Source organism: Mesoplodon densirostris, chromosome 9, assembly GCF_025265405.1.
Source record: "Mesoplodon densirostris isolate mMesDen1 chromosome 9, mMesDen1 primary haplotype, whole genome shotgun sequence".
NCBI classification, from domain to species: domain Eukaryota; kingdom Metazoa; phylum Chordata; class Mammalia; order Artiodactyla; family Ziphiidae; genus Mesoplodon; species Mesoplodon densirostris.
In genome coordinates, this window is record NC_082669.1 from 69,637,788 (window position 1) to 69,661,294 (window position 23,507).

At 44.2% G+C, this 23,507-nt stretch overlaps 2 protein-coding genes across 10 annotated transcripts in view; one reads left to right on the forward strand and one right to left on the reverse strand.

Moving 5' to 3' along the window:
• Nucleotides 1–3,993: 3,993 nt before the first annotated feature.
• Nucleotides 3,994–20,218, reverse strand: RP9 (RP9 pre-mRNA splicing factor). Of its 2 annotated transcripts, XM_060108896.1 has the most exons (6): nucleotides 20,058–20,218; nucleotides 12,180–12,210; nucleotides 10,909–11,038; nucleotides 8,130–8,221; nucleotides 5,723–5,784; nucleotides 3,994–4,642 (listed from the first exon to the last, which is right to left on the reverse strand). In XM_060108896.1, exons 1-6 carry the CDS (start codon nucleotides 20,207–20,209, stop codon nucleotides 4,444–4,446), a joined length of 666 nt encoding a protein of 221 aa, XP_059964879.1. In that variant the 5' UTR covers nucleotides 20,210–20,218; the 3' UTR covers nucleotides 3,994–4,443. The 2 variants fall into 2 exon arrangements, with proteins under 2 accessions (XP_059964879.1, XP_059964880.1); XM_060108897.1 differs by lacking the exon at nucleotides 8,130–8,221.
• The window catches only part of BBS9 (Bardet-Biedl syndrome 9), a 483,985-nt gene continuing 480,329 nt past the window's right edge, over nucleotides 19,852–23,507 (forward strand). For 4 of the 8 annotated variants that reach the window (XM_060108887.1, XM_060108894.1, XM_060108892.1 and 1 more), the window contains exons 1-5: nucleotides 19,852–20,068; nucleotides 20,931–21,006; nucleotides 21,927–21,976; nucleotides 22,551–22,662; nucleotides 22,791–23,096. The gene's annotated coding sequence lies outside the window, so the exon portion shown is untranslated. Of the gene's footprint in view, nucleotides 20,069–20,930; nucleotides 21,007–21,926; nucleotides 21,977–22,347; nucleotides 22,663–22,790; nucleotides 23,097–23,507 lie in introns of those variants that run through there. The other 4 variants (XM_060108891.1, XM_060108888.1, XM_060108889.1 and 1 more) reach the window with 4 other exon arrangements.

The following is a 23,507-nucleotide window of genomic DNA, read 5'->3' on the forward strand; positions in this document are numbered from 1 at the left end:
ATATACACACTATTACATATAAAATAGATAATCAACAAGGACCTACTGTATAGCATGGGGGACTCTACTTAATATTCTGTAACAACCTAAATGGGGAAAGAACCTGAAAAAGAATAGGTATATGTATATGTATAGTTGAATCACTTTGCTGGACACCTGAAACTAACATAACATTGTAAATCAACTATGCTCCAATATAAAAAAAAAAAGAAAAAAAAGCTTGTGGTAAGCAGTTTGCCAAGGTATAGTAAGTGAAACCAAGTCATAGAACAGTATTCATAGTGTTCTTCAGTTTTTTCAACTAATAAAATAACCCTGTGCCTATGTGTTTGGTAATGCTTTTTTTTTTTTTGCGGTAACGCGGGCCTCCCACTGTTGCGGCCCCTCCCGCTGTGGAGCACAGGCTCCGGACGCGCAGGCTCAGCGGCCATGGCTCATGGGCCCAGCCGCTCCGCGGCATGTGGGATCTTCCTGGACCGGGGCACGAACCCATGTCCCCTGCATCGGCAGGCAGACTCTCAACCACTGCGCCACCAGGGAAGCCCTGGTAATGCATTTTTTAAAAGATCTGGAAGGCTATATCAAACCATTATAAGTAGACTCTCACTTTTTATAATGGCCCTGCATGGGGAACTTTTTATGACCATGTATTAATTTTATAATTTTAAAATAATTTTTAAATGCTGGGGGCAACATAGCAGTCAAAGTCTGAAGATGGGAAATGTGATAATGAAAGGAGGAAGATGCCCGAGAAAGCAGGAAGAGATGATGATAGCATAAGTAGTAGCAGGAGTAGCTAGTATTCATTTAGCAACTGAAATGTGCCAAAATGTGTCCTAAATGCTTTACAATACCAAGTCACTTGATTCTATGAGGTAAATATCAGTCAAGGAAATGAAGGCATAGAGAGGTCACACACCTTGCCCAATCTGAGAGCTCACGAATGGTGCAACTGGGATTTAAAACCAGGTGGTCTGAATTCAGAGGCAGTGCTTTTTATTTTATTTTTTTTGCGGTACGCAGGCCTCTCACTGTTGTGGCTTCTCCCATTGCGGAGCACAGGCTCCGGACACGCAGGCTCAGCGGCCATGGCTCACGGGCCCAGCTGCTCTGTGGCATGTGGGATCTTCCCAGGCCGGGGCACGAACCCGTGTCCCCTGCACTGGCAGGCGGACTCTCAACCACTGTGCCACCAGGGAAGCCCAGAGGCAGTGCTTTTAATCAATCACTGACCTCTACTGCTGGCTGACAGGTGGGGTCCAGAGCACAGGTGGAGGAAGAGAGAAACCTGACTGAACTGTTAGTTTTCTGTTGTTGCATAACAAATTACCACAAACATAACGGCTTAAAAAAACAACCATTTAGTATCTCACATTCTGTAGGTCGTAAGTGTGGGCAGGCTTAACTGGGTTCTCAGCTTAGCATCTCACAAGACCAAAATCAAGGTGTCAGCAGGGTGGGGCTCACACCTGAGGCTCTAGTGAAGATTATGCCTCCAAGGTCATTGACGTTGGCAATATTGAGTTTTTTTGGCACTGGGACTGAGTTCCCCATTTCCTTGCTGGCTATTAGGGGCCTCTAATTAGTTTGCTGCACTCCTCACCTTGTAATCCTGACTTCATCTGTATCTGTCTGTAAGGTCAGCAGTGGCATGTGGAATCTCTCACAAGCTTGAAATCTGAGTCCCTATACTGTGACCAGTTAGAGAAAACTCTGGAATTTTAAAGGGCTCTTATGATTTGGTTAGGAACACCCACATAATTTCCCTTTCCTTGTGCTTGTAAAATAATCTGATCATCAGAGTAAAATTCATCATACTTAACACTCCCGGAGAATAGGGGGAAAATCCTGGGGCCATTTTAGAATTCTGCCTCCCACAACTATGATGATGGATGGTGGGACGTCTTGGTGCAGGAAGGTCTGAGGGCTTGTAATGCCTTCCTGGATAGGACTTGAAAATGCTCAACTTGAAGGGAGATGTTTTGGGATGAAGATTTGAACAGGTGACTAGCAACCCAAAGTGTGCAACGAGTCAGCTTTATGGTGTAAGTTGAGTTTGGAGGTGACTTTAGGGGGGTACCAACTACATGGCTGTGTGGTTTTTCTCTAGCAGTCTGGCTCGAGGTTCTTCTGAGAAAGAAGGCCAAAAGGACCACAGGTCAAGGGAGACGACAGGCTTAAGTGATGGACTTTAGAATCTAGGCCAGAAAGAGTAGATAAAACCACAGTGAGGGAGTATGGACAGTAGTTAATTTACAAAAGCTGCAGCGTATGGCCAGATTCCAGTTAAAGCAGGAATGCTCCAGTAAGAGGTTAAAGATAGAGAGCAGTGGTTCTCCAAGTACGGTCCCCAGACCAACAGGCTTAGCATCATTTGGGGACTTGTTAGGAAAATTCCCAGGTCCACCTGAGTCAGAAACTCTAGAATTCTGGGAGCACAGGAATCTGTGTTTTAACAAGCACTCTAGTTGATTTTGATGTCCCAAAGGTTTGAGAACCATTGATGAAGATTCTTTCCTATTTTTTAAGAACATTTTATCCTGAATGGGACAGTAAGAAATTCCCTGAAGAGGCTGGGACTGGGTAGCAAACACTGTGAGACATACAGAAAAGGACAAATGGCCCATGTTGTGCATGCTGAGCTAGGATGCCAAGGATAAATTTAGAGCATGCCTAACTTAACTGGCCTCAGGATTTTCAGAAATAACACGCCCCAGTGATTCCAATCTGGACAACTGTGTTACTGAGGTACTATTCCAAGGCCAAGACCAGGAGGATTTATTGATTAGAGTAAGAGGTGGGTCCATTCTGGGCTTGGATTGGTTGCTCTTTAAAGAAGGGGGAATCCAACCCCCAGGGTAAGAGGTTGGAAACGGGAATAGAAAGTTCCTGGGACCCTGAAAACAGCAGGAGACCTGCTGGATAGGTAGGGGCACTTACCTGTGAGCAAGATCTAGCTCCATTTGGCTCAGCAAACCATAGGACTTACTCTCCCATAGCTGCAGGCACCACCCTGATGGGTAAGCTGCTTCTGCTGTGGCACAAAGCTAGAAGAGCACAGGTAGGCCATGCTTACCAACAGGAAGAGGAAGGAAGTGAGGGATATATTTTGGGATGTGGGTAGCTGACCCTGAATAGTAATTCCCTTATAGTCGTAAAAATTTTTCTGAGTCAACTACTCTGGAAAAATCTTAGGACTGGGGCAGTAAGATCCAAGCCAAGTTAAATACAATGTAGCCACACAAGATTTTTCATTATTGTTATAGGAACCCCTCCCCACAGTCAACAAATCATCTCAGGTGATTATGAACACACTGTACCTTTGGTGCAGCAGCGCAGGATGTACTTAGTATTAAAATCAGTTTTAGGGTTTCCCTGGTGGTGCAGTGGTTAAGAATCCGCCTGCCAATGCAGGGGACACGGGTTTGAGCCCTGGTCTGGGGAGATCCCACATGCCGCAGAGCAATTAAGCCCGTGCGCCACAACTGCTGAGCCTGCGCTCTAGAGCCTGCAAGCTATAACTACCAAGCCCGTGGGCGCATGCCACAACTGCTGAGGCCTGTGTGCCTAGAGCCTGTGCTCCGCAACAAGAGAAACCACTGCACTGAGAAGCCCGCGCACCGCAACGAAGAATAGCCCCTACTCACCGCAATTAGAGAAAGCCCGCGCACAGCAGCGAAGACCCAACGCAGCCAAAAATAAATAAAATAAATAAAAAAATAAGTTTTATACTGTTAAGTTAAAAAAATAACATGCAGATGAATGTGTATAACATTTGTGTTAAAAAAAAAAAAAAGCCCTCTGCTTGTCTGTGATGTATACAATATTCCTGGAAGACTTCACAAGAAACTGGTAAAACTGGTAGCCATTGGGCGAAGGAACTGGGAAGCTGGGGGAGAAAGGAAGTAGTAAGAGTTTTCATAAGTAAACCTTAGGTACCTTTTAAATCTGGAGCACATACATGCATGCATTAAGAAATAAAAAATAAATACATTTAAAAAATAAATAACGAGCTTTTATTATCCTCGACAACAGAGGAAAGTCAAGCCTGAAATCTAAGGGCATTAAGTAGCCCCACCATGGAGGGTGGAGGCTGCGGCAGCACCTGGAGGAGCTTCCTCAGAGATTCCCTTAGTCTGGCCACCCTGCCAGAGGCATTTCTAAGGAATCAGGACCCACAGTGATCAGCAGGGAGGAGAACAATGAGAAAAGCTTTCCAGCCTGAAATCAGCCTCTGTCCAGAGCTAGCACCTGGCAAGATACAGTCACTCTCCTCGGGGTCATATCTTTACTGGAAGGTAGGTGAGATTTCACACCTGTGACACCAAATCTCCTCCTCTCTTGGTGTCTCTCTCTCCTTTCCTCTCTGATTCCATATTCCTCTGATCTTTGGCCACAGTGTTTGATTTTTGAGAAGAGAATGTTGAACAAGTCAAGCTCTTGTCATTCTGAGTCTGAACTCTCATTTGACTTGGAAGACTTATGCTTTCGTTTTTTCTTCTTTTTCTTTTCTTTCTTCTTTTTCTTATGCTTCTCTTTCTTCTTCTTTTTCTTGTGTTTCTCTTTACATTCTGAGGAACTGGAGCTGCTCCCATCTTCATCTGATGTTGAATCCTCCAGTAACTGTTTTAACTGTTGAATCCTAAACACGTAAGATTGACCAAAGAAACATATTCAATGTAACTTAAAAAATTCTTTTAGATAAAAATATAAGAACAGTAGTAAGGGTGAAAAATGTCACAAAGCATCACCTCATTAAAGACAGTACTTATTTTTATTTTTGCATGTTTTCCCGATTCTTGTCTACACCCCTGCCTATTTTACATGACGGTAACCAGTGTACAAGCTATTTTGTATTCTTTTCACTGTCCTAAATGTTTCTGTATGTTTCCATAGTCCTTACTATTATAACTTCTAACAGATGGATACTTTCCTAAATCATTCCCCCACTGTTCAAGTTCATACTAAGTAATCTACCTCCTCAACAATTATAATTCAGCACAGGGAACTATACTCAATATTTTGTAATAACCTATAAGGGAAGAGAATCTGAAGAAGGATATATGTTATGTATATATATTATATATAATACTTATATATAATTATAGTTCAGTATGACCAATTTGAAAAAATACCCCCCAAACCCCCAAAAAAGTCTTCGTGTTTTCACCCTGTCTTCAACCCTGTCTAGGAATTTTTAACAAAAGCTCAGATCTTTAATGAAGATCTAGAGGGCTTCCCTGGTGGTGCAGTGGTTGAGAGTCCACCTGCCAATGCAGGGGACACGGGTTTGTGCCCCGGTCCTGGAAGATCCCACATGCCGCGGAGCGGCTGGGCCCGTGAGCCATGGCTGCTAAGCCTGCGTGTCTGGAGCCTGTGCTCCACAACGGGAGAGGCCACAACAGTGAGAAAAAAAAAAAAGAGAAGAAGATCTAGAGAAGATAAATTACAGTTGCCAACGTCAACTATCAGTGACATGAGTGGGCTGGGCCAAGCCCATTGCTTTAAGTTAACCCAAGTAGAACAGGCTGGCCTGCTCATTCCCCACACATTGGCTTTTTCAGGGACTATTCCTGTCTTCCAAATATTTTGCAATTAAAGTACCATATTTACTAAAACCACTCCTCTAATACTGGAATTAAAAAATTTTTTAATTTATAAAGTTTCTAACTATATAATTTCAAACTTTAAGAGGATATTGTTATCATCTGGACAATCTCACCTTACATCCTTTTCATGTCTTTTATTCTCTCGAATGATGTCGTACATGGGATCTTCATGTGCCTTAAGGGTTAAAGAAGGTTAGGCTTCATAGACTGTTAAATTAAAATTAAATCCCTCTTTCACTGAAACCAATTTTTTTCCCTCCTGTGTGGTGTGATTTTGTATTTAATACGTTCTAATCCTTCCTAAGGGTTGCCATCATTTCAAACTCCTGGAGGCTATAAAAAAGATGTTCCAGTTATACAAATACAGGGTATAATTTACATAGCCTTTGTAAGGAAATAAACCATGGCAAAATCATTATTAAATACCACTCAAGGTTAAAAATCTTGAGGTAATTTTATTTGTTCTATGTGGAAAGATGATCAAGAGATATTATTAAGCAAAACAAGTGAGTTGGAAATGATGTGTAAGAATGATTCATTTATAGGTACACAAAAACATACTGGATATGACCAAAGAGAAGTCTGGAAGTATATTCAAGCTACTTACTACAAATTCCCTCTGGGGAGAGAGGCAAGATTGGACTTGAAAAATCAATTGTGAAAAAGCTTACTGTAATGTTTCCATTTTGTTAAAATAAGGCAAATTTATTCTTATGATATTTGTATAATTAAAAGCTACTTAAATTACTTAAAAATATGAATACACATAGAATGAATTTTATGGCATGTGAATTATCTTTAAAAGTATGTTTAGGGCTTCCCTGGTGGTGCAGTTGTTGAGAGTCCGCCTGCCGATGTAGGGGACATGGGTTCATGCCCTGGTCTGGGAGGATCCCACATGCCGCGGAGCGGCTGGGCCCGTGAGCCATGGCCACTGAGCCTGCGCGTCTGGAGCCTGTGCTCCGCAACGGGAGAGGCCACAACAGTGAGAGGCCCGCGTACCGCAAAAAAAAAAAAAAAAAAAAGTATGTTTATTATAAAATTTTTACATATCAAAGAAAACATAAAGTTAAAAATATCTATTATTTTACCAGCCGGGATATCCACTGTTAATATTTTAGTGTGGTTCTTCCAGTCATTTTTTATAATTTACAGAAGATTATAATCATGTTATATATACAACTCTATTCTCTTTTTCACTTATGCTTTCATGAATATCTTCCTATGACATTACATATTCTTTTAAAACATAATTCTTAAAAGTTAATGATTTATATGTTGTGGTAACTTATGTTGTATATTGGACACTGCAGTTGTTTCCTATTTTTCTTCAGTTTCTATTTTCTAATCATATAAATAATTCTGAAAGTTATCCTTATACATTCATAATAATTTGTGCATACTGATGTTCTATTATATCCTTAGATCAATTCTTAGAATTTAGGTTTCTAAATTTAAAAAATATGAATATGTTTCAGTTTTTGAGATTTATAATTAAATTATCTATTATAGGCATTGTAAAAGTTGACATTCCAGGTAGCAGTGATTTATCCAGAATATTTTCTGTAAATTAGTAAAATGAAAACCCAGTATTTTAAATATCTTAAAATCCTTGAAGAATGTTTATATACCTGTTTGATATGCTGATAATCCCAATATATCCAGTAATAGCATAGTTAAATTGACCAAAACAGTTACTGAATGGTGAATTAACCCTGGGAGGTGACTTTGTTAAAATAAAGTGACAAAATGATAGACTGATTTTACTGTCATCCAAAGAGGGTACATCATTTATACACACACTTCCAGTTTATGATAGAAAAATATACAGACTTTAGACAAAGACTGTGAAACTAGAACCCTGATTTTATTTATGAAATATTTTTTTACATAAGTAAAAAAAGACTGACGAATTCCCTGGCAGTCCAGTGGTTAGGACTCTGCGCTCTCACTCCTGAGGGCCCAGGTTTGATCCCTGGTCAGGGAACTAAGATCCCACAAGCTCCATGCCAAAAAAAAAAAACAAAGACTAACTGAATTGATAAAAATGCCTGCTTCAGGGCTTCCCTGGTGGCGCAGTGGTTGAGAGTCTGCCTGCCGATGCAGGGGACACGGGTTCGTGCCCCGATCCCGGAAGATCCCACATGCCGCGGAGCGGCTGGGCCCGCGAGCCATGGCCGCGGAGCCTGTGTGTCCGGAGCCTGTGCTCCGCAACGGGAGAGGCCACAGCAGTGAGAGGCCCGCGTACAGCAAAAAAAAAAAAAAAAAATGCCTGCTTCAGAAAAAGAAGCACTGTTCCCAAGACAAAAGCAAATAACATTTTAATACGTATTTTTTTGTTAATGAACTAATCTTTCACACAAATTCGATTTAATAGAGATGTAGTTAACACCAGATACTTTGGCCTAAAGGCTTTCGGAATGTATTTTACATGAACCTCCAGTTCACTGGTGACTGCCTGATTCACCGACATTCATCACCTCCAGTAAATGTAAATTGACACTCTGGGGTTTTACTTACTACTCTGAACTGTTCTAACTTTTGGTTGCCTTTGATAAAGAAAGGGCATTCTTTGTCGCCCGTTCGGTGACCATACCGTTTACAACGCCAACCTGAAAACAAAGAAAAAGGGATATATTTCTGTAAGATAATGCATTTTTACTCAATCAAGATAAAGGTATCAGTAGATCATATTAAAGATATTCTTCATTAGATTCCAATTTTAAAAGCAAATATAATTAATGGATGAACCATGTAAGATCCCAGAAAAGAAAGGGAAACTAATTACTTCCTCAACTATCCTTTAATCATAGAGGTTTATAAATGAACCAAGTACTTACTAAACAATCCCATGCAAAAAGCAAAGTGTGATTTTTTGTTTTTTAACTGTGTTACAGGTTGAATTGTGTCATCCCGTCTGCTTCCCCACTGTATTGAATTGTCCTAACCCCTAGTACCTCAGAATGTGACCTTACTGGGAGACAGGGTTTTTAGAGAGGCCTGGAATACATCCTTCCCTCACAGCCCTCAGGAGGACACCCTGACTTTGGACTTTTAGCCTCCGGAACTGTGAGACAATAAATTTCTCGTTTAAGTCATACAGTTTGTGGTACTTTGTTACAGCAGACCTAGTAAACTATACAGGCATCAAGCAACTCCAACCAAGGAGGTCAGGAAGCAGGAAGAGGGATTATAGGTAAGATCAGCCAAATTTGCTCCACGCTAGTAGCTACTGAAAATATGTAGTGACAGGGAAATAATGTTTTCCCCTTTATATTTTTATTTGAGAGTTGGTAGTAGGAAACCATTAGGAAAAAATGAAGTTTAGGGATTCTCTGACCTGCCCCTGTCCTTATCTCCCCACTATTTCCACCTGGGGAAGAAGGAATGTGCTCTTAATGCAAATGCAGACCGCTTCAAACACATGTCTGTCTTTATGACAAAAAGGGGGGGATTTTAAATGCCACAGATTGATGTGTGGGTATCAAGAAGGATCCATACCATCTGTGATCAAAACTCTTTGTTAAAGGAAAGGCGATCGTTGTTACTCAAAGTGTGGTCAACGGTACAGACCGGCAAGATTAGCATCACCTGGGAGCTTGTCAGAAATACAGAATCTCAGGCCCACCCTAAGTTTGAGAAGCTCTGCTCTAGATAACACTAGGATCATGGAAATCAATAAATACAGGGTTAAGTGTGCATGTGTTTTTCCATCTGGGATGGATCCAAGTTTTGTGGAGTCTGAAGCTTACATAAATTAAGGAGAGGAAGGGCTCTTTAGGGGGAAAAAAGTCTTGCCTTGGCAAATTTTAGAAAGAAAGAACCATATGACTGCACTGGCGGTACTCCAAAGACCTTTGGAAGGTACAAGGGCCCTAAAGGTTAAGCTTCATTAACTTCATGTAAAACTGGTTCTGGTCCAGACTAAACACTTCTAATTTGCAAGTCAATGAAAAGAACTGTAAAACAGTAAGTGAAGCACAACTAACTACCCTATCACAGAGAGGAGTGGTTTTTAACCATAATTTAAAAAACAAAAGAAAAAAAAGAAAGAAATGTAATCAGTTTAATACGTGATTCAACTCTGAAAATAATAAACACAAATTTATGATATAACTATTACTGGGAAAATGAGATATAGGAAGGGTATGTGTATGAGATGGGATGGAGGAAGAAAAAAAGAGCTGAATTCTTGTCTTCTGCAGGAAGAAGTCAACAGATAATGAAGAAACCTGAAGAATCAAGGGGCAGGAATGTAATCCTGTTATCTAGATACACAGGGATAGGGACTTCCCTGGTGGCGCAGTGGTTAAGAATCCGCCTGCCAATGCACGAAACATGGGTTTGGGCCCCGGTCTGGGAAGATCCCACATGCCGCGGAGCAACTAAGCCCGTGCGCCACAACTACTGAGCCTGCGCTCTGGAGCCCGTGAGCCACAACTACTGAGCCCGTGTGCCTACAGCCCATGCTCTGCAACAAGAGACGCCACTGCAGTGAGAGGCCCGTGCACCGCAATCAAGAGTAGCACCTGCTCGCCGCAACTAGAGAAAGCCTGTGCGCAGCAACGAAGACCCAACGCAGCCTAATTAATTAATTAAAAAAAAAACCTTTATAGATACATAGGGAGAAACTTCAAAATAACATTCCTAAAAGAGGTTGAGGTGGTCGCCTTTTAGGTGAGGAGAATGAAGGAAAGGGGCTGAGAACCGCTATGTTAATTATGTGCGTGAAGAATCTTTGTACAAACAAATGTCTTTAAAGGCAGCCGTATCCCTTCTTCAAATGCCGTCTTACGCTGGATGAAGGTGCTGCTGCTCTGGTGCGGTGGAGGGTGTGCACACAGAGCTCTACCTGTTCCAGACCCACCCTCTGTGGCCCAGAGGTCCTCTCAGGTTACCTGGATAAAACCTCAACACCTCTGATGAGGATGACTGACTGAGGCAAGACCCAAGGGACCACCCTCCAATGCACCCCTTGTCCCCCATGGCATTTCTACATGGAATATCCTTTCCGTTACAGGCATATTACTGAGGCATATACTCTGCAGGCAGCTACGGCCCCGTGGAAGTCCACTGCCCTTGCAGCCAGAAGCCCTGGAGTCAAAGCACTGCTCTGCCTCTTACCCCAGAACACTTAATAACATATGCAAGGCGGCTTCCTCATCTATAGCACAGAGATCATGCCCTGACTTTAGCAGGGCTGCGGGGAGAATGAATTAAAAGAAGTGAATTTGTTTGTAAACAGTGGTCTATAACTTGCATGTATTGAGGGTGTTACTTGAAACCCTTCCACACTCACACTGCATGACTTTGACTTCTTTCCCCAGTGGCATCCAAAGTCCTTTGGTTGGTGCATGGGCCAGAAATTCCCTGGCATGTTCATTGCCTGGGACATCTGGTATACAGTCTTCTGGCTTAGTCTCATCCTCCTGAAAAAGGAAACAGTGTGTAAGCTGTGCGGCAAAAAAGCACCGGAACTCTCTCCCACCTGTTTGAGAACACAGCACTGCCTGGTTTTCTCACGGGCTGGAGATCCCAATGTCATCATAAGTTACCCTCTGAAGAGCTACAAAGAAGGACAAATCCTAACTGACAGAAAAAACGGAAGTAACTATACTAGAAGAGCTAGCTATACCATGAAAACAAAGTAGCTGTTCTTAGAGAAGAGTTACAGTGTTTACATAGGATTGATCTGTGAGCTCCAAATTCTGATTCTAGATCACAAAAATTAGATTCTAAGATCACAAAAGGTTTTCTGCTAACTTAAAAGCTTTGTGGAATGAGGCAGAATATAGAGTTAAACAAGTGAGGTTTCCTGGAATAATAAGAACAATGTGTTAGAGTAAAATAGGTTATTAGACCTTGAAGGCCACTGTCATGTTTTATAATCTCACACATGCCGTATTTGTGAGATGTATTTTCATTACCAAATAACTGCACTATATAATTAAGGTGCTGTTTTTTTACCTCATGATTTTTTCAAGTTTCCACAAATATTAAATTTATAATGGAAGAATGTTTTCTAAAAATCTTTTTTTTAAGTTGAAAGTTACCAAACAGAAAAGGTTACTTTGGCCTTAAGTCCTCTAAGTCTCGCTCCTGCAGAAAGACACTGACACTGTGGCCAGGGTGCTGGAGGAGGGACTCCTGCAACAGGTAGGGCTGGACTGGATGAGCTTCACGCCTCCTCAGAGTCCAGTGTTCTCTGAGCTGATGACATTCAAGAAATCAGCACCAGGGGGGTCAGAGAAGGAACATGGGGCAGGAGAGCTTTGAGGAGATGCAGTCACAAGTGAGACAGAAAGAATGGGAGTGAGCGCTGAGGAACACTCGGGGGGCCTGCAGTGGTTTCTTAGGTGACAGACACAAGGCTGATTACATTTCTGCAAAGGCACAGGCTGTGACAAAGCCCAAAGTGCATGAACCGACTGCCATCTGCAGGGAAGACACAGAACTATCATAAAAGGAGGTTCAAACCTTATGCAGCTGTTTTTCCTAACAAGTGACTGAGTCTAGCACTGAGTCAAATCTGTCTCAGAGAAAAACCGAAAGTACAAACTTCACACTGACCTTGATAAGTCCAGGAGGAGGTTTTTCATAACTAGAAAGGAAGAAAACACCAGTCATGAACCATGTTCATAGGAATGTAACACATCTCAATCAGCAAAAGGCAACTGCAGACCAAAATAAAAAGGATATTTTTAGTAAGAACTTAAAACCATATAATAACTAACATAGTTAATAAAATATTCCTAGCAGTCAGAGATCTTATATATAAATAAACTGATGCTATACCATATCCTGCTGGGATATAGCACTTAAATTCACCGAAATAATAACTAACTTGGTGTCTTAGGACAATGATTTTATTTTTGGAAGAAGGGAAAGCAAGAGATTGCAGGGAAAATGTGAGGTAACAAAAGCCTTGAACGAATTATGGTTCCAGCCTGTCATTACAGTTGTCGGTTGATTTACCTACCATAACTTCCAGCTTCCATAACACTGAGAGGCTCATGGGGGTGGGGGTGTGTGAGTGATCTGTTCTGACAAGGATGGGGGCTGTGCAGAGGGGAGGGAGCAAAGCCAGAGGAAAGGGCCTGTTGTAGGGGAAGGAGGGGAGGGTGATCTGTCCCAGAGGCTCCCCCTCCCATCTCGCCTGCACCCCCCTTCCCCCGACCCCAAAAGCTCCAGATTCAAGATCCTCCCCACTGGCCTATCCTGTTTGCAGAGTGGGCTGCTGCGCTGCCATCTACTGTGCAGCTCTCTGACTGCCCTTTATGCCCCTACTGACCTCCTGGGACTCAGGGATGCAGGACTCCTGCTTGGAGCCTGGACGACAGGCTGACACTCAATGAAGAACTACCGCTAGAGAGGCAGGTGACTGACTGGGTGCAAACGTACTTCCCCTTCCACCAACAGAGAGAGCTCTCAGACCCCCAGGGTCCTGAGGATACAAATCATGCCTGTGCTCCCAACTCATTTCCACCTTTCATCACTCCGCTGGAACTTCTGGAGAAGGCTGATGGATGCCAAATCTAGAAAAGCAGCATCCAATCCTAGGGTTCATTTTAAATCAATTTTAAAATTTAAAAATTGAGATATAATTGACATATAACACTGTATTACTTTCAGGTGTAATTATGTTCAGTTTCAAGTACTGACACATTCCAGGCTATGCAGCACATAGCATGGGCGTCTGGCCTTTAAATATGAGTGCCTAATTGACACAACCCCCTTCTTAAAGAAAAGTAGTTGGAGGGGCTTCCCTGGTGGTCCAGTGGTTAAGACTCTGTCCTCCCAATGCAGGGGGCACGGGTTCAATCCCTGGTTGGGGAACTAAGATCCCTCATGTCACACGATGCAGCCAAAAAAAAAGCAGTTGGAAAAAGAGGCAGAACAACTGAGCAACTGAGGTCTTTTCAATGCCTCTATAACGAAATTTTACTGAGAGAGGGCAGCAGCATGCTGCGGCTGGTTTAAAACTGTATCTTGGGTCCAACAACTTGGAAATGGGGGAGTCCCAAAGTTGATACACGCAGAAGGTGAGTTCAGAGATGATTAATTTTTTGAATTTTGTACAGTGAAAATAATAAATTCTAAAATGGTTAATCAGTTATCTAATAGTCAAATAGATACTAATTATCCCCAAACTAGTCAAAAATTGTTTAAGTTAAAAGAAAGAAAGCAGTAGTGTATAGGACAGTGTGTTTGGTATGGTTCTATTTGTGTGTATGGGAAAAGGGAGATTATATATATATAGGATACCTGAGGGAGGGAGCTTTATTTTTCACTTACATTTATTTACATGCAAATACACTGCCTCAATGTTTTTTAGTTACAAAAGAAAAATGAAATTAATGTCATCTTCCTTACACCTATGTTGGTATAAGCCCAGGCTAATAAAGGTCTGAGAGATAAACCAAAGGTAACTTGGGACGTAGGGAAAAAAAAAAAAAAAAAAAGAAGGCCAAAAATATGCTAATAGGAGCTCATTTCTGCTATAGAGTTATATAGGCTGCATTTTTGTTTTAAAATTTCAGTGTTATTTCTCTAATTGTTTCAGTAATTAAATCCTCACTCTTGCTCTAACCAACTTGCTATTTCCACCTACCAAAAAAGAACAGGTATATTAGGAGAAACTAAACTGAATTTTCAGGCGATATTGAAGGTTCAACTTAAAAACTTACTCCTTGCAGAAGTAACCAGTCAACAATAATCATGCCAGGCCTAGTGCTAAGTACCAGAAGGGAGAACTAAGGGGATAAGGGTACTCCTAAATGAAATCTAGAAAAGCCATAAAGTTGAAACTCCTCTCAGAAACACCCATGTAATTCTTGACAAGGGTACTTCGTAGCTTGGGACCCCCAGAGTGGAGGCCTCCCCAGTGGCCCAGCTCATGTCACAAATCTAAACCTAAGTCAGCCTGCACTAATGGGAAATGCCTCACTGTCAAGGAAATCTGGAATACCCCAATCACAATCCTCCAACTCAGCTTAACTTAGTTTATCTGACCCTAGATAAGAGGACGTGCTAGTCTTATAAGGAAATCCCTGACCCTCTAGCCAATCGTGCCCTATTTCCAAGTTGCCTCACCTAAGGCCCCATAAAACCCGCTCTTGTCCAAAATCCCTGGGAAGAGTGTTCCACTGCATGTGAAGTGCTGTACTTCTCAGTCTGAGGATTGTTTTCCCTTGAATTAAGGACATCAAACTCGTTAACAAATTGTATCATTTTTCTCTTTTGACATTCTTTAGAACTGTCTTGATAAAGGAGATGTTTTGTTTTTTTGGAGTAGAGAACCCCATATCCCAGCCAGAATGTTTTCCAGTTCTAAATCAGTGTGAATGGGCATTGCAGGTAAAAAAATTTTACTTTGAATTGTGATCCACTCTCACTGCTGTCTACCTTGGGCAAGTTACTTAAACCCCCAGAGCCTCAATTTCCTCATGGGTAAATAGTTCACAGCAAACTTGTGAAAGGCACCCCACAATGCTGGCTTCTGCCTCTTCTGTTGAAGAAAAGTTAGTGCTCTTAGTAGCCTCATGAGGCAGCTCAAGATTAGGCACTAGCATCATAAAGGCCAAGATCTGGACCCAAGAGAGAGGCCTTGCCAACCCTCACATCTTTTTACAGATCTGCAGCTTTACGGGGATTTACCAGCTGCTCCTAAGAGGAGGTGGGCATAAACCTGGCAGTGGGCTTCCTACAGACATCATCCCCAGCCAGGTTTACTGCCTTTCTAGGCCATGTGACTCTTCAACATCTGGCTCCAGGGATCACTGCCTTTTCCCCATGCAGGTGAGGTGGTATAGGATCATGCCACCTAAGATGGCTGTTCCTTGGCTCTCTTTATATCCCCTATTTGATCAGTCCCTGCGCTTCACCTACACCTTCCCGCATGACTGACCTTCCCTCTTAATCACAGAACTTATTCAATAACTGCCTCTGTGCTTGCCCCGCCCCAGCTAACAGCTCCATTAGGATAATTTATCAAAGTGAAAACCTCTGCCCTGTGACGGTTGATAACCTGAGGGGCTGTGAGGGACACACCTCTCTGCTGGTTTCCCTGGTAACTGATGAGCCAACCCGATGTCAATCCCCACTATAACTGGTAAACTTCCCCACCCCCCAAGCAAAGACTGCTGTCTGTGTCCTGACTGCTGTCTGCTGTACACAGTGGGGTGCTGCTTCAGGACTTTGCTTCAGACTTATAAGATCCCCTATCCAACAAACCTTCAGTGTCTCTGTTGCTATCTCCAGGCTCTTTCTTTGGTCTTGTGGCTGGGCAGTTATAAGACTTGCAGGCCTGTGGGGTGCAGTGAGGTATATCAGAGGTGCAGAGGTGGTAGATCAGGGTTCAGCAAATCTATCCCTACCACCTCTGAGGCTCAGCAAATTACCATGTGATTAGAGGACTGGAACTTTCAGCCCCACCTCCAGGAAGGTTGAATTAATCACTAATGGCCAATGATGAATCAATCAAGCCCATGTAATGAAACCTCTATAAATACCAAAAAGGATGGTGTTAAGACAGCTTCAGGGTTGGTGAACACGTGAAGGCGCGGCATACCTGGAGAGCACATGGAAACTCTACACAGCTTCTCACATACCTTACCCTATGTATCTCTTCCATCTGGCTCTTCCTGAGTTATAACCTTTTATAATAAACCAGTAATCCAGTTAGTAAAACATTTTCCTGAGTTCTATGAGCTGCTCTAGCAAATTAACCAAACTAGAGGAGGGGGTTGTGGAAACCTCCAATTTATAGCAGGTACCAACCTGGACTTGCAAACATCTCTGGACCCTTCCAAATAAGGATTATGATGGAGGCGTCTAGTGTCCATCCTCATCCTCACTGTCACTAATCCAGGGCCTTTCTAAAGGGATAGAGGAAGATTTACTCCCTGAAGATTACACAATAAACAACTGGGTATAAGTAGAATTAGCCTTTTAGATACAGTACAAAGCTTTTTAGGTATGGTATTTCCAAAGCAAATTCTTAAAATATTTTCCAATGGAAAGCTGTCGCATGTCATAGGCCTAGGCCTCTTTTAGGAGGAATAATGGAAATTTGCATAGATTGGGCAGGTGATACAGTCCATCAGCAGCCCTTCATTAGAAACATTAATGCTATGTCTTAGGCATTGGGACTTAAGGGAGTTTGGAAGGGAGGTGGTAAAGTCTATGTAAATATCCAGTCCGACAATAATTTCTTTTTGCCATAGGAGTTGTACAAATAACATGGTCAAACTATCTGAATTCCTCAAAAATATGTAAATGTTTTTGCCTAGATAGAAAAAATATGTGATGGAACTGCACATTTAAAAAATTTTTTATTTTAAAATTTATTTTTATGTTTTGGCTGTGTTGGGTCTTCATTTCCGTGCAAGGGCTTTCGCTAGTTGCAGTGAGTGGGGGCCACTCTTCATCGCGGTGCGCGGGCCTCTCACTGTCGCGGCCTCTCTTGTTGTGGAGCACAGGCTCCAGACGCGCAGGCTCAGTAGTTGTGGCTCACGGGCCCGGTTGCTCCGCAGCATGTGGGATCTTCCCAGACCAGGGCTCAAGCCCGTGTCCCCTGCATTGGCAGGTGGATTCTCAACCACTGCGCCACCAGGGAAGCCCCTGGAACTGCACATTTTGAAATCTGTTATTATTAGCAATGGACTTCCCTAAAAAAGTCCATTTTAGAACTATTTCCACAAGTGTAAAGGAATGTGGTTGATGTTTTTTCCTAGGGCTAAACAATTCATTAGTTTAGGTAGCATGTTAAAAAGATATTTCTCAAAGATAAAGGTAATATTTAACTATTGAAAATAACAGATTTGGAAATGAGAATCGGAGTGTGTTTACTGAGTAGCTGGCTTCTGTGCTGTGACAGCTGAGAAGTGTGCATTATCTTTGTAATTAATCATCAGAATTAAAAAAAAAAAGTTAGTGGAGGCCCATTATTTTGTGCCATTTGTGAATCCTTGCCATTATATCATTCAGATTGTGATAGGTTGCCCTAGGCAGTATAAAGACTAAATTAAGATAAATTTCGATAAGAGATTATCTCCTAAATAGGCATGGGACAAAAAAATCTTTATTTTGCCAAGTACTTAATAATACTCTTTGTGTATTTCAGTGTTGGGGTAGGATTTCTTTTGGAAGAGTCCTTCACGTAAGCATACTCCATCCCAGTTGTTCCTGTAGCCTGGCCCTATGGGGGCTGGAAGGCAGAGATGAAACTCCACATATACTCAAAATATCCATTCTGTTATGCCCAGTAGCTCAGGAGCACTTGAGTGACAGAGCTGGAAAATGGGCAGGAGCATGTGTGGAAGACAGATGCCTTTGGGGGCCTGGCCGGTATGCTAAGAGTAAGAAAAATTAAGGTCAGGTGTAAGATAATGACCAGAGGAGTGTGAGGGTAACTAAAGAGGGCATACCAGGTGGCAAAAGGATTTGAATTCCATTTGTAAAAAACCACAGTGGAACTTAACATGCCTGGTTGACCAACTTAATTATCTGTCTTCCTTCCCCAAACTCTCTTAAAATGACAATTAAAGAAATAAAAAAAGGTTAGAAGCCACACAGAAATCCTGAGAGGAGATACAAGGCTGGAGACAAGAAGGGAAGGGAAAGAGAACTAAACCCTCATCTACTATAACATGAGCTTAATAGGTAACATTTACTATTCAATCGAAAAAAAGCAGTATAAGCATATAATTCAGAAATAGTTAAATCCCAGAGAAAAAATTAAGTTTCCCCATTGAAGCCTTGGTTGGAGGAAAAGGTACAGGGAGTGTGAGTAGAGATACAAACCACTGTTTTTTGAAATTAGACTTTTCATACTATTTGATGTTTAAACTACGTTAAAGTATTACTCTGGAAATACAGACTTCCATTTAAAAGGAAAGAAGCCTCTGAACTAGCCAAACTATAAATATGTCAACAGCCCAGAACTTTTAAAATCTCTGAACTGAAAAATCCCACTGGTCTGAGAATCAGACACCCGGGTTTCTCTTTAATTTTGTTAGTTTACAGTTCCGTGTGTGCTTGATCAGGTTACTTAACTGCTGAACTTGCATTTTCTCATGTGCAAAAGGAGGTTATAAAAGGATGTCTGGGCTTCCCTGGTGGCGCAGTGGTTGAGAGTCCGCCTGCCGATGCAGGGGACACGGGTTCGTGCCCCGGTCTGGGAAGATCCCACATGTCGTGGAGCGGCTGGGCCCGTGAGCCATGGCCGTTGAGCCTGCGCGTCCGGAGCCTGTGCTCCACAACGGGAGAGGCCACAACAGTGAGAGGCCCGTGTACCGCAAAAAAAAAAAAAAAAAAAAAAAAAAAAGGATGTCTGTGAGTGCGCTCTGAGCTACAAAATAAATGTAGAGTATTAACAACTATGTGGCATCCTACAGTTAGGATACTGAGGGCTAGGGGGTAGGGTAGGGCGGCTGAGCCCTGCCTGAACTTATCCTAGGGAAATAATGTTCAATGTTCAACATCGGCCTTGAACAGGCAACAAAGAGCCTCCCAGAGTGCCCTGAAGGGGCCAGGACCGTGGATGCCAGCAGTCCACAACCACTGCCCAGTGAAGTGAAATTCAGCTCAAGATCCACACTGAGAAGAGCAGGCCAGTCTACAAGTATGCATTTTGTGCCAAAGCTCCCAGCGGTTAATAATGAAGGATTAACCCTTTAAGGACTTTTCATGCTGTCTCAGCAATCATGAGAAGGTAGGTAATGGGAAGTGCCTAAAACAAATAATTCAGATAACTCAGTGAACACCAAACTTGGAAAAGTCAGACTTCTAAAGCTGATTACAGAACGACAGAAACACAGAAAAGAATCGCAAGGGTCATAAATCCAACCTTCCACCTGATGTTTAAATCTCCTTTACAACCAACCCTTCTCTCAGGCGTTATCTGGACTCCCTCCAACCCCGGGTAGCTGGGGGAGTACAGTGCCTCCTAGGTCAGGCCACGCTGACCACGCCACATTTATTCTTTCCTTCCTCACCGCGCACTCATGTTACGGGACTGGGGTTTTTCCTGCCTAGTTAACAGCACTAGATGAAAAGAATGGGGATTTTACCCAGTTCAGAGCGAGCCCCTTGAACTGAGAAACGGCAAAGGACCCAAGGGCGCAGCCGCACTTCTCCTGTATACAAACCCTGACCGACGCCGACGTCGCCGCACGAGGAATAAAACCGTCGTTTCCGGCGGGGAAGCGCCCGCCCACCGCCGCCTAACGCGCCCGGGACGATCCTGGGGATGGAGCCTCCTCCCTCTTCCTCCAGCGGCTGAGAGTCCAGCGTCCCGCAGCCCGGGGTCAAAACCCGCACCCGGCTCGCTGGGGACGGGCCCACCTGCCCACTCGCAGGTCTCCAACCCCGGGCGGGCCCCGCCACGCGACCCTGGGCCCCGACCCCATTCCTCGCGTTAGTCGGGGGCGGGCGTGACGGACTCACAAGGACTCCAGGTGCTTGAGCTGCTGCAGCTGCTGCGCGTCGTGCCGCCGCCGCCTCTGCTCCCGGCGTCGCTGCAGCTCCTGCTCCGGAGGCTCCCGCGGCCGCCGCGCGCCCCCTGCCCCCGCGTCATCGCGCCTGGGTCGGGACGACATCGCGGCCCCGCGCGGCGCGGCTGAGGCGGCCCCGCGCGGCGCGGCTGAGGCGGCCGGCGCGGCGAAGACGGTACTTCCTCTGCGCTGCGCACGCCTAGCCCCGCAGCGCCCCCTCCCGCTGCCGCTCCGCGTCCCGCCGGGTCGAGCCGGGTGTCCCCTCCGCGGCCGCCTGCACCGCGCCGCCCAAAGGCCAGCGCGGCCTCAAGTTGTTGATCGGAGCGCCGGGTCCTGCAGTCACGTCGGCTGGTGCCGGAGGCCGGAGCGCGCCCCCTGGCGGCGGCCGGGAGTCTCGGTGCTAAGGACGCTCTGTCGGGACCCTGAGCCAGTTCTGCGCGTGGCTGGGCCCCTCTCCGGGTCGGGCGCCTCCCCTAGAGATCTTCATCCCTGGAGGCCGGGAAACTTGTGCAAGTCATTTTCGTATTCCCCCAGTGGCTAGGCATACAGGAGCTGCTCGTTACATGTTAGTAGGATTCATCCAGTTTTGGAAGCAAGGCTTCCATAGAAATTCTCCAATGTTCCAGAACATGTGATCCATGCGATGTATAGTCAGTGTAGTATACTGTATTCAGATAAGGTTTGGGTTATGGAAAAAAAAAGCTGATATACACTGTGCACTTCTTATGCGGTCATTGAGCTAAGCCCTTAATAGGAGTTGATTTAATTTTTAAAATTGTAATAAGTGCTGTACGTAATACCCATGTGTATTATCCTTATTTTACAGATAAGGAGGCCCAGAGAGTTAACTGACATGCCCAAGGAAACAGAACTAGTAGGTCATGGAGCCAGGATTCAAAAGTGTAAGGTGCTTAACTAGGTTGTGCTTTGAAACTGTATCTGATACATAATTTTTTCAGCCTTGAAATAATGGAAGAAGCTGCAGAGGAATTAAAAATAACTGCATAAGGGAAATGCTTGCCAAAATATTCAGTTGTTAATACCCCAAAGTGAAGAGCTCTTTCAAATTTATTCAAGAAAACACAAACACACAGAAGCTATGCACAGACATGTGAAATTATGCTGATATATGTTCTGGAACTTGGAAATGACCTCTTCCTCTAAGAATGAAGCCAATTAAAATTGTTGCATGAATGTATGATTCAGCCATTCATGTGTAACAGATCAGGACCCTATGGGGGCCTTCCGGGATAGACCCCTCCCCCATATACTCTGCTATAGCTCCTGTTTGAAGTACCCAGATAATAGTATCTCATACATATTTCCTGAGTTTTTCATTTGGTAAAAACCACAAGTGGAAGAAATTAACTACTTGATGATCATGAGCCCCAGCCCCCAGACCTTCTGGCACCTAAGGATTGATGTTAAATTAACCACCCAGTTACCTCAACATCAACCAATCAGAGAGTTGTGCAGTAGCTGATCACATACCCTGGGACGCCCGTCCCTCACCGTGCCTTTAAAAATGCTTTGGTGAAACCCTTCAGAGAGTTCAGGGCTATTTTTTTTTTTTTTGAGCATGAGCAACCAGTTCTCCTGGCATGGTCCTGCGATAAACCTTTCTCTGCTCCAAGCTCCAACATTTGGGTTTGTTTGGCCTCACTGTGTGTCGGGCACACAAACTTGTGCTCGATAACGATGGAAGTTACCTGGGCCAATAAATGACCTGTATGATATCTTATAAGACATCCAAATCCAATCAAGGAGGAGGATATAGTCTTTGGAAGCTGTGATTTACAAACAAAATGTAATTGTGTTGCAGAAAGAAGTTGGTCTACAAAATCAAGAAGAAAACCAAGGGAAAGCAATCAGGTAGTGTTTTTCCAGCGCTGTTGTTATAGAACAGCACGTTCCGGGTGTCCCCCACACAGTACATATTCCTTCCTCTTCAAGGTAACAATGTACTGGGCCAGCAGCACCCCAGCCACCAGGGCGCACACGCTGGCGCTTGCTACCCCACTCACCCTCGCCATGGCCGCTTGGTCCATGGACGGGGCCTCCTGCGCCTCCAGGTCAAGAGAAGAGGTCGCTGGGTGGTTCGGGCCTCGGATGCTCCGCCCCAGAGACCAACCCAGACGCCCCGCCCCGCGCCGCCCGAGCCCTGCGCCGCCCGAGCCCTGCGCCGCCCGAGCCCCGCCTCCGAGGAAAGCCCCACCCACGAGCGGCGGGAACGGAGAAAGGAGTGGGAGGGGGGCGGGAGGTGAGTCTTCCTCAGAACCCGCGTCTGAGGAACTGTACAAGAACAGAAAAGGAGAGTCGAATTAATTCTCTCTCTCTCTGCTAATGAGGACCGGGCAGTAGTTCATTCTAGCTCCGCCCAGTAGAAATCTGATTCCAAACATCACTCAGAGAAATATCCTCCGCCTTCCTCTCTCCTGACACTCAGGACTACAACCCCCAGAAGGCATCGGGGCTCAGCTATCTGACTTGCGCAGTAGCGTTCGTTGTAAAGTGCTATGACAACAGGGCGGAGACGGCTTGGAGTTAGGCTTGAGTGGGTAGGTGCCCCTTCCGCCGCTGCTGTCCTTTTTCTGCTACATCCCACTCACTGCCTCCTTCATCATTTCCTCCTCTTTGTGAGCAGCAGGTCTTACCGCTGTTCTTTCCTGCCCGATATCTTCCACAGGATTGATGCCGTTTTTCCTGCTTGTCTCTGAGGGTGACAGAGAGGGGATGCAGGGGAGCTACTTGGTGGGATCGCACCAGCTCTCTGGAGCTAGTGGTGCCGGCTGGTGAGGCGCTGTCTTTGCCTGGGACGTGAAACAAGTTGGATCAGGAGAACGAGAGGGAGAAGTAAGGGTTGCTTTTTCTTGCACCGTCCGTTCTTTCTCGTCGTTCCAGCCCTGGAATCCTGGCAGACGTTCTTAAAGGGAAATCGGTGGAAGGAGAGTTCGAAGAAAGGTGGGGCAGGACCCACCTGACTCGGCATCAGGTAAGAAAGTATGTCTAGAATTAAACATCGGGTGCATGAATGCCCTTTCTGTGTTTTATTTTTTAGTCAGATTGATTCTCTGATGCCATATAATGGTTTGGGGGATATAGGGTGATAGGTTTGTTATAAGGATGCTTGCATTAAAAACAAAACAAAACGAAACTGCCAGAACAATGTGTGTGTGTGATCCTGTGAACATTTTTGAGAAAGGGTGATAAGAATTTTTAGAGATTCCATTCAGGAATGTCACGTGGTGCACAAGCGTTTTCCTCCTGTGACACTTCAACAGGTCTTGTGAGCAAATGGTCAAAGCAGTTCCCATCCTATGACTGAAGTAGGATGCATGTACTAATACCCCCTAATTCCTTTTTGCAAGAGGATTATTGCTTCTCCTTCTGCCTTTACCTTGCA

Coding starts and splice junctions, on each gene's coding strand:
- RP9 (XM_060108896.1), bottom strand. CDS start 20,209: ATGTCGTCCCGACCCAGGCGCGATGACGCGGGGGCAGGGGGCGCGCGG. Junction 8,222..10,908: donor AGAAGTCAAAGTCATGCAGT/GTGAGTGTGGAA, acceptor CTTTGTTTTCAG/GTTGGCGTTGTAAACGGTAT. Junction 4,643..5,722: donor AGACATGAAAAGGATGTAAG/GTGAGATTGTCC, acceptor TTACGTGTTTAG/GATTCAACAGTTAAAACAGT.